This window comes from Boleophthalmus pectinirostris, unplaced genomic scaffold, assembly GCF_026225935.1.
Source record: "Boleophthalmus pectinirostris isolate CB_2022bp ecotype Guang Dong unplaced genomic scaffold, ASM2622593v1 HiC_scaffold_12, whole genome shotgun sequence".
Lineage (NCBI taxonomy): Eukaryota > Metazoa > Chordata > Actinopteri > Gobiiformes > Gobiidae > Boleophthalmus > Boleophthalmus pectinirostris.
Window position 1 is genome coordinate 28,093,672 of NW_026571018.1, and position 20,742 is coordinate 28,114,413.

Genomic DNA, 20,742 nt, shown 5'->3' on the forward strand with positions numbered 1-20,742 from the left:
CAGTCCAGTCTGATCCTGTTCCTGGCTTTGGAGAAGACCACGAGCCCGCAGCGCGTGAAGTCCGATGAGGCAGCACAGAGCCAATCAGCGTCCAGAACAACAAGGCATGGTGCTGGTCCACATGGGCACCCGCCCGGCCCGGGCCAGCCTCATTTGCATGGCGAGAGCGTGACTGGCCACCCCGTTGTCTCGAGATCCATGCTGTCAGTCAAACCGAGGGGCGGGACTTCAGCTGTATACTCAGCTTTATTCTATGATTTTGACCAGGTAGGCAAAAGAAATTTGCTCTCAAAACTGCCTCACCCAGAATGATGATAAAGGAAGTTTATATTTCCTGTTGATAAGAATACATTGCATTTTGTGAATTCTCCAACAGACTACAAACCCTCTAAATATGTGTTTACCTAATTTCAATTATTTGATGATTATCCAATAGTATATGTCCATATATGAGGTTTTGAAACTGTTATTTCTAAACTTTCCGAATGCTCTGAGTCTTTTCAGTAATGCGGTTTCACTTTCCATTTGACTCATATTACAAATATAACAAAGTAACCAAAGCAGTCCTCCAATAACGCAACTTTTACATCTTTAATTAGATTCACATGATAACATGCTACAAAATATACAGTAAGCCTATATCATTGAAAACTTTTACAGATAAATCTGTAGCTTCACAGACAGTAAAATATACCAATTTGCCAACAGACGTCTATCTTGTGTCTGTTTCTTTTAAATCCAGAAGTGAAACCCAATTCAGTAAGATATCCTATTGGACTTTTACTTTCTTATTGGAATTAACAGCAGTAGTGGTATATAAAAAATACTAAAGAACAATGGGTGAAAAGCTGCTTTTGTCTATATGTAATCTATATGGAGGTGTAGTGTGTTCCATGGAGACAGTCTGTGATTGGATATCACTTGGTCATACGTACTACTGGGGTTGAGTGTCTTGCCATAACAACTGTGTATACCTGTATTCACCACAATCAAACCAAGTAAAAGTAGCCTACTGTTACACCTTCCACCCTAAGGAATAAAAAACATATATAACTTGCATTTACAGTGCTAAAAATACCTTGAAAAACATACATTTGTACTGTGCATGGGTTTACCTCTCCATAACTGACTTTCACAGATATTTGTACGTATACATATTTAATGCAATCCTGTGGAACATTCCTCGCAAAGCAAAATGACTTCACAGAGACAAGCAAGTGGCGGAGATTACAGGTTTTATTTCTTTAATGCTTGAGTTAAAGCCCTCAAATACATTGGAAATAGTTGAATATTTTTGTATCAGAGGTTGTGTGGTTCTAAAGATCAGCACAAAACACAATCAAGTATTTGGATATGGGAGTGTCTTTGCAACAGGCTACAGCAGCATGTATGGCTGTATGAGGCAAATGAATGAGGAGGAGAGATGGGAGGAGGGAAAGACAGAGCACATGGTTAGCACATGAGCTGCAGTGTAGAAAAAAAGGGAAAAAGGATGAGAGTGGTTTGAATGTACAGAGGAGACAGAGAGCACAGCTGGGAGGGTCTGACCTACATAGAAGTGCTGCATCATTAGAGCATCAACAGTCAACAGCCAATCAATGCTGCGCTCTCTACTTTAACACGGCTATGTGAAGAAGAAGAGACAGTGCAGATGGGTAACTTCTTCTAAGGCAAAACTTAAGATCACTTTTAATGTAGATTATATTATGGAAGAAATGTCTAAATGTGTACACATTCCAAGAAACAAAAATATTTAATCCATTTGTGATTATTTTTATTTGGAAAAATTGATCTAAAGCAAATAATTAGATGTTATTATGATCTATCTAAATATACTGTATAGCCTAGGTTTAAAAAAAAACTTTAGGGTGAGATAAAATATTTAAATAAGGTAAAAATATTTGTATGTATAATTTATTTATTTAGTTAGTTTAGGCAACCTGTAGCTGCAGCTTGTAAAAAATGCATGTCACTCCTCTTTCTTAAACAAGTTTAAGACAATTGAGTGTTCTTATCTTATCAAAAGTCATCTATAAATTGTTTATATGCATTATGTGTTTCGTACTGACATTTACGTCACTCATCACTAAACCTTTAGGCCTAGTTCTTTGATAAACATGTGTGATATTACAGGACTAATCCTATAATAGTAGGTTAAAGGGCTTTGTGCAAATGAATAAGAGCCTATACCCTGGGTCTAGAGTTACATATTCCTATAGACTACTTTTTAATATAGTCTATTCCATGCCTTGTCAAACATTAAGATAAAAAATGTTAGATGAAAACATCTTTGATACCACTCTCCTTCTGACAATGACCTATAGTCTACATTTTTGTCGATACGTTTTATGCATCAAGTATTGCAATTGGTTTATTTTTACTATACAAAGCCTATATTTTTGCCCATTCATTCTTATATCCACCACCCTCTCGTCATCACCACTAGAGGACGCCATTGTACGGCTCCCTCGGCTTTGTTAAAGCTACAACCTCCTCGACAACCTCCAGCGACTCTGATCGGATTAAAACGCCAGTCACGTAAACTATCGCAGGACGCCTATAGCACGATGACACACAAACCTATATATGAGCCAAGGAGTCCTAATGCCAACTATAACTCCACGTAACCTCCAAACAACTGTGCGTAGCTTGTTTTACGCACGGAGAAAAGCATTGTAACACGTCGTTCCATTATTGGAATTAAAGGTGTACTGGAGCATCAAAAACACTAGTCAGATGGAGGCGTGACCTTGGAAGCGCTTCCTCAGGTCCCTTAGTCAATGTTACTCCTACTGATTTCTCAAACCAGTAGGCACTATTTAACCCTGGTAGGCCACTGGTGATATAGCGCAGCCTCTAAAACGGTAGGCCTGGTCTAATGTTTTGTTGTTAAATCTGTAAGGAAAGGCAGTAGTGAGATCCAAAAGTAGGCCAATTCTTCCCCTCCATTGCCTCTGCAGAGAAACTGGTCTCGTGCCTGCAGCAGGTCATTATCCTTTCATTAAGCCACAGAGTCTAGTCTTAGCAGCCCCGCAGTGTCTCCCACGTGGATTCAGCTTTGACTTTTCTTCTTATAGGCCTAATTTAAGTAGGGGTCTTCGTTTGAACTCCTTAAAGGTGCACTGCGCAACTTTTATGGTGGAGGGTCTGCTATGCTTGCTGCTTATCTCCATGGAAATGTTGTTGCTTTGTCTAGAATGCTCCACAGTACAGATTAAACCTATCTTTCACGAGGGAGACGAGCAGATCTGTGGAGAGGCGCCCCTATCTGCAGAAGGGAAAGCAATAACATCTCCTTTAAGTTAGAGGCTGCACTTATAGGCATTTAATCAGAATATTCCGCCTCATCATTCATACATATAAGATAAGACATATTTAGTTCACATTTATTTTGTTAATGATTTCCAGTGTTGGGGAGTAACGGATTACATGTACCAGCGTTACGTAATCAGAGTACAAATTATGAGTAACTGTATTCAGTTACAGTTACTGTTTCAATGAGTGTTAATTAGAAATAAATGGATTACATAGCGGTATTTTTCTGTTTTCACATTTTGGGCTAAACCAGGATTAAACTAGGACTAAACCAGGACTAAAATCAAGACTAGAACTAGGACTAAACCAGGACTAAACCAGGACTAAAACCAGGTCTAAACCAGGACTAAACCAGGTCTAAACAGTGTGATACCTAACAGTAGGGTGGATATACTTTAAGGCAGCAGTGATCTCATATAGAAAGTATTTCTCTGTCAATAATATTTTTTAATATGCTTAAGGAAAGACTGGGCGTTTTAATGTCTTTTAGCAGACAGAACTAAACATCTTATGTTAAGATCCTACACTTTGCTTCCCTACAGCAAACATATGCCTGTTCATGGAGACTTGGGCTCAACAGCCAGTTTGAAGAGAATAAACAAGAATTTGCAGGATATGGTTGCTACATTCATGTAGTTTTAAAAAGCATGACAATATCAAGTAATTCAAAGTATTCAGATTACGTTACTAACTTTAAGTAATTTAATGGATTACATTACAAACTACATTTTGGGGTATATAATCTGTAATCTGTAGGAGAATACATCTAAAAAGTAACCTTCCCAACACTGATGATCTCTAGTGGTTGTTGTAATCTCTTACTCTAACAGATTATACATCAGTGAAGTATTTGCTTTAGTATTTTAGAATCCAACACACAAAATCAGTTCTAGTGAAATAGGTCTGTTCTCATGCGTTGTATTCATTTTCCCACACTCTCTCTGTAGATTCTTTGGATGTTAGAGGGTGTGGTACTGATGATGTCTCGCCGCCGTGGAAACTGTTGCCAGGAGACTGCAGTGGAGGTTACAGGAAGTGAGACTGGTGTGGGTGAGTCAGAGCAAATGAGAGAGGAGGAGAGAGAGAGAGAAAGAGAGAGAGAGATGGGGGGGGACTACATAATTTATAAGGAGCATGAACTGGCCCACTGACCCCTGATGTCTTTACTCTGTTCACTCAGCTTAAGTGATTGGTCCTGAAGAATTGAATTAGAGGTATATTAACTGCCTTGTTCCCAGTGCACTGCTCCTGTACCCGGTGCCACTATCACTTCGACAGTAGTAACCACTAATCACTCAAGAAACCTGCTCTAACATCAGTGATACTGGAGAGGCAACATTGTCTTACTAAATCAAAATGTGAAGTAATACCAAAGACGATGTAATGCTCTTCCTAATATTGTGGTTTATTGTTTTGAAATTTAGTAGATCAACATTTCACAGCACGATCATACAATATTAATAAATGTGTGTTTCTTAACCCTAGGGCCAGGGCTTGTTGTAGCTACGTTGAGAACCATCTTAGGGCCCCACCAGTAATGTGACGTAAATGTGTGAATGGGTCTCTGATTACTCTGTAGTGATCAATTTGGGTCATGAGGTCAAATATTTTTAGACGGACAATTTACAGCACAATTTGGAAATCCATATGCAGTTAAAAATACAGTATGGCAGATCTTTGAGGAATGAGTCTGAGAAATTGCCAAGCTGCTTATGTCAATTTTGATAAGGTAACATTTATTTGTAATTTATAATTTATACAATGTTGTCAGATTTGTTTTCCACACAGGGTTAAGTACACTACTTAAATATTATGAAGTGTTTGGAAGTAACTGAATATATGTACCGGAAATACATATTCTGAGTAATAATTATACACATTTTTTGTGTATTCCAGTAGTCGCTCTTGTATTTGGTGGTAGTCAAAATAGTTACTTACCTACACTGAAGGAACACATCACGGAACTTCTTCATGCAATTTATGCTTTGAACTGTTCAGTATTAGAGAGAACAAACGAAAACACAGCTCTTGCGGTGAATGCATGTGTGATTTTTCATCTTTAATTAGACATAAATTAATGCTTAACAAAATAAAGTTAATAGTTATATAGCATGTTTTTACACTATTATGCAATGTGACGGAAATGTATTTCAAGCATTCAGAATACAGTACTCGGATTGGACCATGTATCAGTTCAGAATACATTACAAAATACATCTTAAAGCAGGTATTCAGTATTCTGTAACTGATGATGCACTACCCTAGTGTGTAAAGTATAAGTATTAAAATAATGAAATCATGAAAAGACCACAAATGGATAAGTTATATTTACAGAATTTTATTTATTATGTTGCAAACAATGACATCCAGATATATTGATACACAACTTGTACTGTGCGTGTGTGCGTTTGTGTGTGTGTAATAGTAGTAGTAGAGAAAGCGGTGAGACCACAGAAGCAGGATGACCGCCCTGAATGTGGAGGCCCTCTATGGGGTTTTGAACAAGGCAGAGATAGCGAGCACTGGGCAAGAGATCATCCGGGACGACATACGAACACACAAAAACCTCTTTAAAAAGGTGAGCCTGTTACTTTTCCTCTGTCAAAACACTTGGTCTTGCTTTGGGCCCGTGTTCTGAGCAGCACGGGGCAGCTTTAAGGTCCTGTGAGTGTTTCTACTACAGTATAAAGCGTTGAAAGAGATGAATTGATGGACAATGTGGACGAGAAGCTAAGGTAGTTTCTCCTGTCGTATCACACACTCTGGCGCACACACACCTTTTAGCTTTCTCTCAATTCAAAATCCTACTTCAAATTTTCTTAAAAAATCCCCCATTCTCTCAATCTTTTTACCCTTTTTAGTGCCCTCTTTCATCCACGCAGCACAATGAAAACATGAAAAACAAAACAAAACAAAAAAACTACACCTCTGCAATGAGGCTATACACTGGTTTTTCTGTTAAAACCGCAATTTTTTACACCCTTTGACCAAGATGGAAAGTCATGACAACAGTATGCAATTCTGTCAACTCCAGCAGTATACAATTCTCAAGTTTGATTCACCATGCAAAGGAATACTTCTTATCTTTTCGAGTGTGTTCATGTGTCAGAGACTGCGTGACATTTATTAAGCGTACCCTACATCCAGAATAATTTACATAAAAGGACAATAGTCATCGTAGTAAGGGCTGGATTGTTGTTAGAGAAGGGGCAGAGGGAGAGGGAAAAGCGCCATGGTCAACTATGGATCGGAGTGCCACAGGTCGGGACAGGAGCAGGTGAAGGTGTAGGGGCAGGGCAGAGGGGGTGGGTTTTTTTGGATTTGGGAGGGGCTCGGAATAAATCTCAGCGGCACTCCCACACTTTGACTGTCTGATCAACGCAGCCCGTCACCACGTACGGGGCAGTCTTGTGGAAATCTGCAAAGTTCCAGGAGTAGAGTCATTAGTAAACAGAGTATATAGATTTGATGGACAATGACTGTGGAGGCAGGGTCTTACCCAGAGAGGTAACAAAGTGTTCATGGGCAAACAGAGTCTTCATGCAGCGTTTGTTCTTGTAGTCCCAGATCCGTAGAGTTTTATCATCTGCGCAACTCACTATGAACCTGCCTCCAGGATGCACCAACACGCCACGCACCCAGTTGTCATGGCCCACCTACAACAAATAAGCAAAAATGACAAGTTACTAAGCAACTAAAATGGCTTTTACAAATTCTAAATAAAAGCAAGTTTCACTCACCAAAGTCATGAGGCACATGCCAGTGCTCACATCCCACATTTTAATAGTTTTGTCTCTAGATCCAGAGAGCAGGAATGGGCCGGGTTTTCCACTCTTTTTGTTCTGGGAATCAGTTAGATTCTATTAATATACCTCAAACACCAGTTTCTGCTGCTCACAGTACATTTGCATGTACATTTTATCAAACAAGCTACCACATCATCAATCAAAGTGCATTATAGAACAATAAAATTGGTCATTTGGGTTAGCCTGTTTATAGTATCATAAATTATCCATAATAATGAGCCCTGAAGTCCACAGTCACCTTGACAACACAGACCTAGTGGCAGGACTACAGTCCTATTCGGCTTCACAACGCTCACAGCACTTTGTGAAAGTGCGCATTTGCTAAAGGAGCACTGAAGCATGAAGTGCAGAGGGGTGTAGTGCCTTCAAAAACAATGGGGACAGTCCTGTTTATGCTGCTGATCTAAAACTTACAGCCAGTAAAAGTCACACCAAAGGTCAAAGACAACAGCAGGAGGTGGAGACATGTCCAATGTGTGCTCTGATTTTCACACATATTCAACAACTCATCTTCTTGTAACTCCAAGGTTATGCCTGACTTCTCTGTCCAAATTGCCTAGCATATACAGTATATTCTCTTTTCTAAATGTCTTCTGCACATTACATGTGGTTACAAATGCTAAAAACTACAAAAAAATCTCAGGATTACCAAGACCCTAGATAACCTATAATTCTATGAGAATGCTAACAGAAAAGATGAAATGCATTTAGCTGCAGAGTAGCACACACCTCTGAGCCTGTGGCCTCCAGGATGGTAGGGTGGGCGCTGTCTGGAGCCCAGGCGATGCACTCCACCACATGTTCATGCTCCCGGAGCTCAGCTTTGCACTCTTTGGAGGCCACCACCCAAACGCGCACCGTCTGGTCATTAGAGCAGCTGGCGATCAGAGAGCCATCCTGGTTCGGACGCACCATCCGCACCCACTCCCTGTGGCCCGCGAACGTCTTCACACAGTAACTGCACCACACACAAGGTTTACATTATGTTTTTAACTATTATGTTGACAGCATGAAAAACAAAATGTATAATAAAAGTTTAAATGAAATATTAATTGATTAAGTCATTACAATAGTAATGTATAATTTCCTTTTATCAATACATTTTATAAAATGATTAGAGTCTGTATAAGTTTTAAAGAGGGGTATTTGACTTCTATGGGATATTAACAGCAAACATGTAACATATTTATCACCATGTTACCTTTTATTGTTTTGAAAATACGACATTCACAGAAATGTTGTTTTATACTTTCACTTTCGTTGTTGACACGCTGACTCTTTCTCTGAGGTAAGTCACTCCCCCTTGAAATCGCCATCATAACAACCTGAGTGCAACCTGCTAATGAAACTACTGCACATTCCACCAGGTTTGTCAAGCTCCTGTCTACACTTTTGGGTAATGTTTTTGTATATTTATGGTGTGCTATGCAGGAGCATGGTTGATGTTGGCGTGTGGGCTGAGCACTGCACAGATTATTACAACTAACCATAAGGAGGGTTCAATTAAGACCCTGGAGAGATCGTCAAAATACTCAAACATGCATGAATGAGCTAAAAACACTTTTTGATGAGAAAACGCTATAACACAGTAGAAAGCTGCAAGTCGTCAATTTGGCACAATACCCCCTGTTTAATGAATAATCTCAAACATATGAGTTGTCATAAATCCTAACATTACCACTGTAATTTCCATGTTATACCACATGTCTGATTATTCAAGTCATGCTCCGACTCACCCGGTGGCCACCTCCCACATCTTGATGGTCTTGTCTCTGGAGGCAGACACGATGTGGTCTCCGTTTGGCATGATGGCTACAGACGACACGTTGTGGTCGTGCCCTGAAACACAAAACCGACATTGCATTTCGATTGAGTTCCATAAGCCAATGACCAGTTTAGAGAATATGAATACAAAGGACTGATGACGCAGGAAAGGAGGAAGTACATACTTTCAAACAGGTATTGTTTAAACATGGCGTTCACTCCCAACAACATCTAAAAGCATGCTTCTCACCGTGCATTGTTCGGATGCATTCAAAGCCCTGAAAGTCCCACAGTTTGATGCTCATGTCGGCGGAACACGAAGCCAGAATCTTCCCCGTCTGATCGAAGGAGATGTCCTGAACAGAGTCTGTGTGGCCTTTCAGAGTGCGCTCGAAATCTCCCGCCTCATAGTCCCACACCTGGAAACAAAATAATATGCAGCCTTTTAATGTTCTGCAAAAGGAGGGGCGTAAAAAGATTTGATTCTCATCATATTTCTGTTATCCATTATCCAAACATATTGCAATAGCAAAGGTTTGCTCACACTAATGTAGAATTCTGTTATTTTTTCTTTAGAAAGTCAGTGAAGAGATTTAAGTGCTTAAGGATTATGGTCCATGTAGGTCCCTCTCCTTTCCACCCAGCAGCTGTACTCAAACTTATATTTAACTGTATTTAACACCATTTTATTACATTGTCAAAAAGTTACACACCTACTTGTCAAGCTAATGTAGTGCAATCTAGTACCACAAAGGATACTGCCAATAACTGATAAGCAACCTATCTGACTGAAGTCTGGAGCATGAAACCTGTCCATTTAATTCAGTGTAAAACCCACTTCCTGCTGACACAGTTCTCAAATAATCAATACAAAGCCTTTAAAAGAAAAAATGGGGAAGAGTTCGAAAGAAAACAGGGTTGCACATTTCCCATGATGCCTTGCTCTGGGGAAAAGACGCCTCCAACAACAGGAGCATCAGTCCATCCACACAAACCAGCAGTGACAAGGCAAAAGTACAAAGTGAATCCAGGGCCATAAAGGGGTGTGGAGGTGGAGGTGGAGGAGGAGGGGTGGGAGGCTCACAACTGCAGAGGCTTTGAAGCTCCAGCACCCTGAGCAGTGAGTGAACATTTAGTACCATCAGACAGACATGTACGGACTCATTCAATTATTTGCACCAATTGTATTTAATTTATTGTTCAAAAGGGCAGCCATACTTACTAAAACTGAGGAACAGGTTAACCTTGCACAGAAAGGATCCACTCAGGTTTAGGAATTACACTTTGGGTCTTATTAGGGGAGAAATACTAACCAGTAGGTTTGGGTTTGATTTTGAGTTTTCCTGTCTCATCAGATAAAAATAATCTAGTGTCCAATAGAGGGGTCAACATACACAGCAAAATGTACTGACAGATTTTTAAAGGTTAAGATTTATTGCACTAAAGTTAAACTCACATGCCTCCTCTCCATACTCAGTACTAGGGCTGGGCGATATGGAGCAAAAAATATATCTCGACATATTTCGCTATATCTCGATATCTGTACAGGAAAGATAATACCCCCAAAAACTACTGCAAAAACAAATATGCTAAATTCCACAAGGTGTTTTTTTATGTTATGTGTTTAATTCAGCTTTACACACATTTGTTTACATTTTACAGAAATGAATGAAATTTTAAACTATATGGCTCATTTGCATAAATAATAAGCACTAAAAAAAAAAAAAAAACAGCTTGAACCTTGTATGCTGATGCGGTCAGCTTCTGTCAGACTAAAGGACACGACTCGTCAAACTAATGTGTGTATTCTCTTTGTGAAAGGATGTGATGCTGATGGTGAGCCTGTAAATGGTGGAAGAGGTTCACGGAGCTAGAAGCTTTTGGTTGGCACCAACTTTCAGCATTCATGGCAGTAGTGAGTAGTGAATGAGCCAACAGGCAAGGGAAGCGTGAGAGGAAAGGGGTAACAAAATCAAGGAGGTGGGGGCACAAGAGTGAGCACAGCACAGAGAAAGCAAACAAGTAAAACGGCGAAATGGGAATTAAATATAAGCATTATATCAGTATATACGATATGTCAGAATCCATTTCGCATTATCTCAATATATTTAAAGTATGGAGATATCGCCCGCCCCTACTCAGTACTGTAAGGTTTCACTTGTGAGGAGAACCGTACCAGCAATAAGCAGAAGCACAAACCTTGATGGTGGCGTCCTCAGAAGCTGTGACCATGACTGAGAAGACCGGGTGGAAGATGACTCGTGTGACAGGGGCACGGTGACCGCTCAGGGCATACTTCTCTGGAGGGCGAGGAATCCACTCTTTAGGATCCCTCTTCTGTCCCACAGGCCCTCCATGTGTCATCTCCTCTTTTGCCTCGTTCAGTTTCGACTCCAGCTCCATCACCTGCACAGCACAAAGGTAAACACATTATACCATAGTACTTCTTCAATCCACACCATACCTTCATCAGTACCCTACAGCAGCAAACATCAATTACAACCAGTTTTAACTCTTATTTAAATCTTTTAATTATTCTTTTACAAATCATTGTTTATGTTTCATTACCATTTTCAACCAGCACAAGTGCCCCGGCAACACTGTATTCTATGACCAATTCAATTAGAATTATAAATCAGTTGCATCCATTACGTAAATATTCAGGCGATCACAGATCAAAAATATTATGAAACCTTCTTACCTTCTTTTGTAATCTGATGACTGAGGTCCATTTCTTTTCCAAAAGACCAGCATACTTTTTATCTACCTCCTCATTCTGTGAGAAATAAAACACAAGATGGGATATTACTATTACAGTTTAGACGTTACAAATCATTAAGGGGTTAATATTTCAATGTACCATATCTAACTCTGCCTCCTTCTTGAAAGTGGAATATGCCTCCTCGTAGCCATTGGAGCGGAGGTAGTCTGCTATTGCCCGGTTTCTGACAAAAGAAGACAACATATTATTAATTTGCTTTTCAAATCACTATTGATTAAGGATCAGTTTACATCTACACTATCCAATGACCCCAAAGCATTCTCAGCACCACCTTAAAAACAAAGCAGATCCTCCTTAAAAACAGAGGAGGGCACACCCTGCCTCACATTGGGACCTTTGGGAGTTTCTAGTTGTGCAAATGTAAGAATGTGATTAGCATTAAATCAGGGAAGAGGCTGAGCTGAAAACCACTTTGTGAAGCTTTGGAGCAGGCAGCTAACAGGGCAACCACAGACGCCCACTGGCTACATGTTATATAAAGAAGTGGAGCGGCTCGTTTATGCGTCAGGAGTTAAATATTTCATAAGTAAAGTTACTATTTTTAAACTTTGTAAGAGATTTGGAGCAGAGCTGATATTTTACCATGTAGCCCAGAGGTGGATTATTAACATTAAAGGATGAACCACTGTGCAGAATGTGTACTATGGTTGGTAAAGGACTACTGTGGCAGAGAAACTCAGCAATGTAAAAAATTATAAAGTTGTAAAGTTCAATGAATTAACTTTCATCAAAAATAAATTCACAGGTATAGTCATGAATACAATGTGAAGAAGAATATAAAGGAGACTGCATTTCTCTGAATTAAACTGTTCATCTATGCATTTTATGTTCACTAAAGATGTGATCATATTTTTGACCAACCTATAATAAAAAAAATTAAGTTTGCAGAAATTCCATGCGCAGAGTTTCCGAGTGATGACCGAAGTTTTGTGACATAGTCAAGGCGGGGGCCACTTGCCGCCTTAACTATAAAGCGCTGCGGGAAACACTGTTGTACCAGAGTACTGAATATTATTGTCCATCACTATCTGGGTTATTGGTGTTCTTACAGTGTACTAACTGTACTTTCAATGTTTTTTCATACACAAACAATGTTTTCAATACATATGAGTTTGAAAAAACTCATACTCATTAAGTTGTGTGAAATAAGGGAAAAGCATCAGAGTGCAATGTGCATTAACAGCAGTATGGGGATCACAACAAGATTGTGATGCTGCCAAAATGAGGCGTTTGGCACAGATTTGACCAGAGGAAATCAATCTGAACCAGACTGATATTGTATTATAAGCCACATCATCATCATAGTGTTAAACATTTGGATACTCTCCTCAGGGCATCAGCATGACTTGACCCAGCGTGTGCGTTATGAGTTATGTTTAGAGGCCCAAGTGCCAGGTCCATTTGTAGAGCTGTTAGATTTTCACATTGTGTTAATTAAATTAGCCTCCTCCTTATCTACTGTAAATGTAATCGCACACAGGGCAGATTCCTCCACTGCATCACATTAAGCAGCCCCTCCTCCTCCTCCTGGGTCCTGTCATGAGGTTATGAAATATTCACCAAGACGCTGTGAAGTGAAGCACCTCCAAGACCACATCTGTTACAACATGCAGATCCTACATGATCTACAGTCTACTTGACATTATAAAATGAACACGATACTAAACATGTGAGACTAAACTAGCAGGTTTGGTCGATACACCAAAATAAATGAAAACTAAATGTCAACATTTTCAGCAACTGTGGGTCCCTCGTGCAAGTGTGTGATGTGCGACTCCGTTAAGAGCACAGATTAGGCTGGAGTGTATTGATCCAATGGACCATTACGTGCCACCAGTGTTCTAATAACAGCCCAACAAGACATCCCAAGGTGTGCCTGGTGTGGTAGACTCACAGTTCATCTCTCTGTCTCTGCGACAGCACCATGGCGCTGTGGCCCCTCAGGGGGAGTGAGACTGGGGGCAAGAGCTGGAGTAAGCAGAAGAGAAGAGGGTCCCACAGCAACGGGGCTGCGTCAAAGAGCTGAAGGGCAGGGGCTGATGGGATATCCCGCTGTCAATCAACTGGAGGTCTAGGCTTGATGAGAAGGACAACCAGTTCACCAATCAGACGCTCCCATTACCTGCAGAAGAGAGAGAGGTGGAAATGAGTTTAAAACTAAAATGACAAAACCAGAGGACAGAAATACTTGACACACTGGCAGTCAATGTGTATCTAGAGTCAACCTGGTAACCCGGGGTGTGCCCAGTGTTCTGTAGAATCAGCAAAAGGCTCTTTTTAACAATCTGAGTATTTACAATTTGTTTACAAAGGAAATATACAGGAAAGAGGGCAAGTGGAATTGGTCTGAAACCTGTTAGGTCTAATAGTGTCATATTTGAATGCCATTGTATGATTTATGTGGAAGGGGTCTTTTATTATAGCTGAGGTGCATCAGTCACAGTGACACTAGTTTCTCATGCTGAAAACATATCAATCAAACAGTTAGAACAGAGACATTGGTTCACAATCACTATTCATTTGTCTTCGTTGAAAGAATGCGTCATTTTATATCAACTATAATGTAAAAACTATGATCTTACAGAAAAAAATACAACCCACCATTACACACACACAAATGCAGCACTCAAAGCACAACAAACTGAGGTTAAAATGACTCGCCTACTGCATTGACACAGGTTAAATTAACCAGACAACAGCTGCTGATGGTGCATTCAAACATAAATCTTCAGCTGCTTCCTGGATTCACATGGACAACTTACATTAGTTTAATTAAATCTATATATGAAATCAATGAGAATTAAGGCATGTGCTTTTAATACAATCAGGGCGGACCCCACATTTGTGCCGAGTGTATTGTAACATGGAGCAGAAAGGGCCTGTAACTGACGGAAGTATTAAATGTACTGCATTAGCTTTTGTGGTCAAAACAACTTTGCTGCATGCTGCCTGTGTTTATCTAACTAGAGGGCATTTTATTGTCCAAGTATCAGGAGGGGTGCATTAGCATGCTAATGGTTAGCTTTACCATCATAGCAAAACTCGTACTGGTCTCTGGTCACTGCTTATAAACTAATTGCTGTGAATAATTAGGATTCTCGGAATGCATAAGGTAAGGTGAGGAATAACCACTGGAAATGTTTTTTAAATATACTAGTTAAGTTTTTATAACCGTAAAAATAAAGCACAGTACATAGACTGTATAAAAGTCAATTAAGTGTTCAGCTCCGGCCAAATGAAGCTCATCAAGGGGCAGACTTCCATATTTGTAATTCCAACCGTGAGTATCATAGCAACCAAAAAACCAATTCAGAGTGAGGCTGTGGAAGATACATTGTCATTCAAACCTGTTGCTAACACTAGCAAGGGTGACTACAGGGAAAGCAGGCACCCGATTTGTATGTTGTCTTAATTTACAGACAAAATATCAAAATAAAACCGCGAAGATCATGTAGAGTTTTGAGAACAATATGATGAGTCTGAGTGCAGCAGTTACAGCAGAGAGGAGTGACATTTTTTTCAAGGTGAATTGGAGTGGATGGACCCGGAAGCGCATCCATGTTCACTTCTAATTTGAAACGCAGCGGCTTAACTATTTGCATAAAAAATGATGATGATGAAATATGGTCACCCTAGAGTAGTGTAAGGAGACAAGGCTGCATCTGACAGTGCAAACATTGGAGTTGCTGCCTCATCAACCATTTACAACACGATCCACGCAAAGAACACACTCACCGTTAGCATCAACATCCCTCTGTCACAGAAAGAACAGTCATATTCCACTGAGCTATGTCCTTTAGTCCGACAGAAGTTGACCGCATCAGCGCACAAGAGTTGTTTTTTCTTTGTTTATGCAAATTAGCCATGCGGTTTTAAGTTTCGTTTCTGCAAGACCTGCGCAAAGCTGCATTAAACACATTATAATCTCAAACAGTATGATGTGGCTCTATAGTGGTTATGGTTTATATGTTGTAAAGTTGAGTTTATTTATGCAGATTAGTAGTGCAGATAGTAATAATAATGATGATAATTTTAATATTAAAACATTAATAATTAATCGAAAATCTATCGTAAATTTTCCCGACAATCAATTTAAAACACTTTTATCGAATGCCCAACCCTATTGGCTACCATTGTGATGAAAAGACTGAAAGGTGTAAATAATTCTCATAAGACTTGTGCAGTAGTGGAGATGGTGCTCTTGTAGTCTGTTTTCTGGTAGTTGTGGTTTTGACTGTAGTTCCTGCCGCTGGTTAGGAGGATTCGAATCCACCTAAAGCATCATTGCTCCTTCCTCCTCCTTGGTCCTTATAGTTGACCTTATGAAGTAGCTCTCAGAGGTTAGTGATAAGGAGAAAGAAGGAGAACTCGCCGCAGGAATGTTTGTCTTTTGGACGCATGCGCACTCAACTTTATGTTACCGTATTTGGGATACTGCATATACATGCCACAGTATCCCAATTACCACTGGAATATCCCAGCTACGGAATACTGGCTCATTCGAGATACTGAAACCATGATACTGCGTAATGTGTCAAGTAATAGTAGTATCAGTGCATAGTCCTGCAGGTTTGTGCCAATGACCACGGCCGACCACGTTGCAAGGAGCGGCTGTGGTTGTAAACAGTCACCTCTTGAGCCGGAGCGGCACCTGGGGTCACAGTGGCATTAAGCTGCTTAATGACGACGAGACAAAGTCCCCGACTAGGCTACTCCTCAGTGACTCAGAGATGTAGACTGAGAGCACCCACTAACAGGATTAACCCCAGACACACGCTACCAGAGCACAGTCTATCTGTGTGGGTCAACTACAGGGTCCAATAATGCTGATACCAAGCAAAGTAATGGGAGAAATTACATTACAAAAAAACAACTACAGATCTATGATGACAGTGTGGAATACTCCTGATGGAGGAGTCTACAAGACTTATTTATGTAACTTATACATTAAAAGCACCATGATCTTAAATAAAACACAAAACAATGTTCAACTGAAAATGCATGTAGTATGTAGCCTGAGTCATCAGACAGTTCCACTTCATAGAAACCGTCTGACCTCGCAGTGTTAGAATTTGTTCGCTCGATGGTAGACGGGTACTTTTTATCATTTAACCAATCGTTGCTATTTGGTAGTCACGTATGTAATGTGCCGCTAACAGGGCTAACTGGTATTTGGTTCCCAAATCCCGTAGGAAGAAGGGCAATAACGTCTTTCCCCTTGATAAAATTCACCAAACATTCTCTTAATTCCGGCTTTAAATCCTCGATCTCGGGAATCGTTGACAACACTGAATATATGGCTCTTCGCTGATTGGCTGGTGCCTGAACTTGCACTTCTGTGGTTTTTGTGAACCGTCTAGTTAATTTTGACCTAGCTGATCCTGACCTAGTTGCTGGAGAGAAATGAAATTGAGCAGAGGCACTAGGTGGTGCTTACATTGAATATTTGTTGAAATCATGGCTAGAGCCAAGACACCAAAGGGGAATATCAACTCACTGTGGTATCTGAGGTTTGTGAATCCAAAATAGCTTCAAGCTATAAACAAAAAGTGGAGCTACTGTTTAAGTCTAAGTTGTTTATTACTTCATCAGTGTGGGGCACTCTAATAATAATAATAATAATAATAATAATAATAATAATAAAGCATTAGTCTTATATAGCACTTTCCAAACACTCAAAGTCACTTTACATTTTGGTACATTATTCATTCAGTCCATACCTGGTGGTGGTAAGCTACTACTGTAGCCACAGCTGCCCCGGGGTAGACTGACGGAAGCAAGGCTGACAATCTGCACCATCTCTGACTACCATCAACAGTCACACCACTTTCATACTAAGCAGTGTGCGTGAAGTGCTTTGCCAAAAGACACAACAACAGTTTTGGCCACTGGCGCCCCACTGTGGGACCTGATATTCCCAGCGGTCTCCCGTCAACATACAAACCAGGCTCAGCCCTGCTCAACTTCTGAGATCTGACAAGATCAGTCTAACACTAGAGGCAGAAGACACCAATCTATTTAACAAGCATGCTACAACCAGTAAAAAAGAAAAGCAAAGAGCTTTTGTAGCACGAATTATGGCCCATGGAATATTTGAGATAATAAACTTAAGTAACTAAAGATAGTTGCATCCTTGTTGTTTGCACCAGTGACATTTGCCATTGTGATGTAGGGAATCGTGAGTGGATCACTTTTCAGTGAAAGCGAGGAGGAGGTGCACAAGACAAGACAAAACATGGGCCTCAAGTGTCCTAGAAACCACTGTGCTGCAAACTTAATGAGAGCCATGAGCGCAGGACACAACTCCTGCTCTGAGCTCCAGAACAGCCTTTTGACAAACACAAGCATTACATAAGGCCAACTCACACCTGCGTCAGGGTCAGAGTGGAGATAAACAACAGTCGTCTATGCAAATAAGAAGGACATGCACACTCCCCTTATCAAAGTGTGTGCACTTATCTACAGCTCACCTAATGCAGGTAATAGTCAGGTGTAAATCAAGAGGAACAGAGCAAAGTCCTGCCTCTAAAACATGCTTATCTAATGAAGAGGTAGTGGTGACAAAAGTCTTAACCACCTTTCGACTGAGTCAACATTCAGAGCAAAGCCAATTTTATCTTTGACACAGGTCTAAACTAACCAAAACTGTCCTCCTTGAAAGGGTATTCAATAGAAGTGCAGAAAAACATTCATGCATTTTCAAAGATTTCAAGCATCTCAGTCACATGCCTTACTGTTGGCAAACGTTTAAAGACCTGCACTCAGTATCTCATGTTTTTCAGTGAAACTCATTTGTGTTTGATATATTGAGTCACTAAATTATGTTTTATTGAGTAAATGAAGTAATACATTTGTGGTCATAGCCCATATTTTGTAACATAAAAATGGGATTTATCATTATTAAATCTGAGCTGAATCTTTTGTGTCCACTCAAAAATTGAGACAAATAATCTTGTGGGAATCAACTGGCATTTGGCACAGTGCTTTAAGTATGTCTCTCTCCAAACTAAGGGCTAACCTGCACACACACAATACTGGATTTGCACTCAAATTTCAACATGACATAGTGCTACATTTCTATGAGAAAGTTTAACACACCTGTTAGAACAACATATGAAACAGTCTATCAACAGGTCATACAGGCTAGAACTGGGAAAGTACAGACTCCTGTAGTTTAGACAAGTGAATCAACAGTGCAGAACTTCCACAAACTTTAGCACATACCGAAACATCACAAGAGGAATCACATTTGAACACCATTTGGTTCATGTTATCAGTCAGTTCAAGTTCATAAATTGTAGCTGTGCATCAAAGTAAAACCACTGCTGTTTGTTCTCACCATGGCCCTTGTTATGAGTGACCTTCAGACAACACAGATTGTGTGATTCAGTATAAAACTGAAAGGTAAAAGGCAATCAAATAAAGTGAGTCAGTTACCTGTTCACTGTTCCTTTACATATTTAAAAATTAGGTTTCCAATTTTCTACTTTCAAACAAATAATATAAATACAATCATGAAACAATGTCTTACGGAACAATTAAGTAAGAAATGGTTCAGGCAACTTAAGTGACATTCATTTTATACAAGTTATAGGCCGTTTAATCTATATAAATATACATAATGTATAATAAACCGGCAACAAAAATTTAAAAATCAAATACAAACTCTTAAGCCTAAATAAAAATAGGAGCATCACAATGCGATGTACAATATTTATTGATGCATGTGCAATAATGGGAAAAATATTTTACGAGACAAATATGACTGTATAATGCGTTGCTTGAGGTAGAAATGACATGTCTGTAGCCATAACACGTGAGCGTATCTAAAGCCTGGTCTGATGTTATGACCATCACATCATCATGTTGTGGATTCGCGCAGTCTCCACCCTGATCGTGATTCCTCTGACTAGCCGATGTGAATCGGCTCGCTGAAGACAAACCAGAACAAAAACAGCACACCCCCTTACTATTACAACTGTTAGTGTTAAATCGTTGGCGTAGAAAATAAAATCTGGAGCAAGCAGTGTCTTTCAAAGCATCGATGGCCACAAGGGCAAAGTTGCAGCAATGGCTCAGCAACGCCCTTTTGAAGCTAACGTTAGCTTTAGCAAAATGACGTAAAGGATGAGGCTGTCAACTCAATAAGCAATATTTTTAGACATTTACTATACATCTAAAGTATGTTTAAGGGTGTATTTGACTCGTCAAGTGGGCAAACATCTACATGCATAATTTAACTAAAATGGGGCTTTTGATGAAATGGCTCCGTGAAACAAATGCTAAGGCTGAGAAGCCAAACTTCGGCTCTCACAGAAGGCACAAGGCGCTGATAAACGTTGTAGCGGTGTTACTCATTATTCCACCCACCATTTAACTCTTAGTATTTGTGTATATTACTGAGGGGCCGCAGACATGGCACTGGAATGACAGCATTAGCATGGCCGGGTCACCAACCACGTTAGCTCACTCTTGTCAACTTTCTAAAATAAGCTAACGTTAGCAGCACCTCACAACAAGTATGCGAGACACCTCATCCCTTCTCGTTTATGCATGAAATGCTATTTAGTCCATCCAAATATAACAGAGCAAGTGTTTATGCTGCTTTGGAGTGAACCCACTGGATGGATGGAGCTGCCAGTGCCAACTATGCCCACTTAGCTTAGCTTGTCCGCCATTTTGAGATCTGAACGGGAGAGCGCAGACACTGCAGCCAAATCGTCGTCAACATAGCAAGTATATGAAGTGCCGAAACACAGACACGAACAGGTCTAAGCACAGACAACTTACCTTTAGACATATAGAACAATTCATAGTCCAGATCCTGTTGAAAACATGCGCAGAAGCCCTGGTGTGCCCGGTGTTGTCGGTTCCTTGTAGCCGGCTCGGTGGGTCAGGTTTTGCTCAGTGGAGCCGCCGCATTCTCCGGCCACAGCTAACGGTCGCGACTGGGACACGGGGGCGCGCACGTTCAGATGACGGTGACGTACAAAGACGTCTGCAGATTTCCAATAAATATTATGACAATATGCCTATATTTAGATTAACCATAAACCTTTAAAGAGTGTGATCAGT

The 20,742-nt window shown here is 40.2% G+C and overlaps 1 protein-coding gene across 1 annotated transcript; it reads right to left on the reverse strand.

Annotated features, from left to right (window-relative positions):
- Positions 1 to 5,633: 5,633 nt before the first annotated feature.
- Positions 5,634 to 20,619, reverse strand: pafah1b1b (platelet-activating factor acetylhydrolase 1b, regulatory subunit 1b). Its single transcript, XM_020920048.2, has 11 exons — positions 20,458 to 20,619; positions 13,562 to 13,789; positions 11,746 to 11,830; positions 11,587 to 11,661; positions 11,085 to 11,291; positions 9,136 to 9,304; positions 8,858 to 8,960; positions 7,851 to 8,079; positions 7,056 to 7,157; positions 6,815 to 6,971; positions 5,634 to 6,733 (listed from the first exon to the last, which is right to left on the reverse strand). The coding sequence occupies exons 2-11, from the start codon at positions 13,591 to 13,593 to the stop codon at positions 6,660 to 6,662; spliced, it is 1,233 nt and encodes a 410-aa protein (XP_020775707.2). The 5' UTR covers positions 13,594 to 13,789; positions 20,458 to 20,619; the 3' UTR covers positions 5,634 to 6,659.
- Between the last annotated feature and the right edge of the window lie 123 nt (positions 20,620 to 20,742).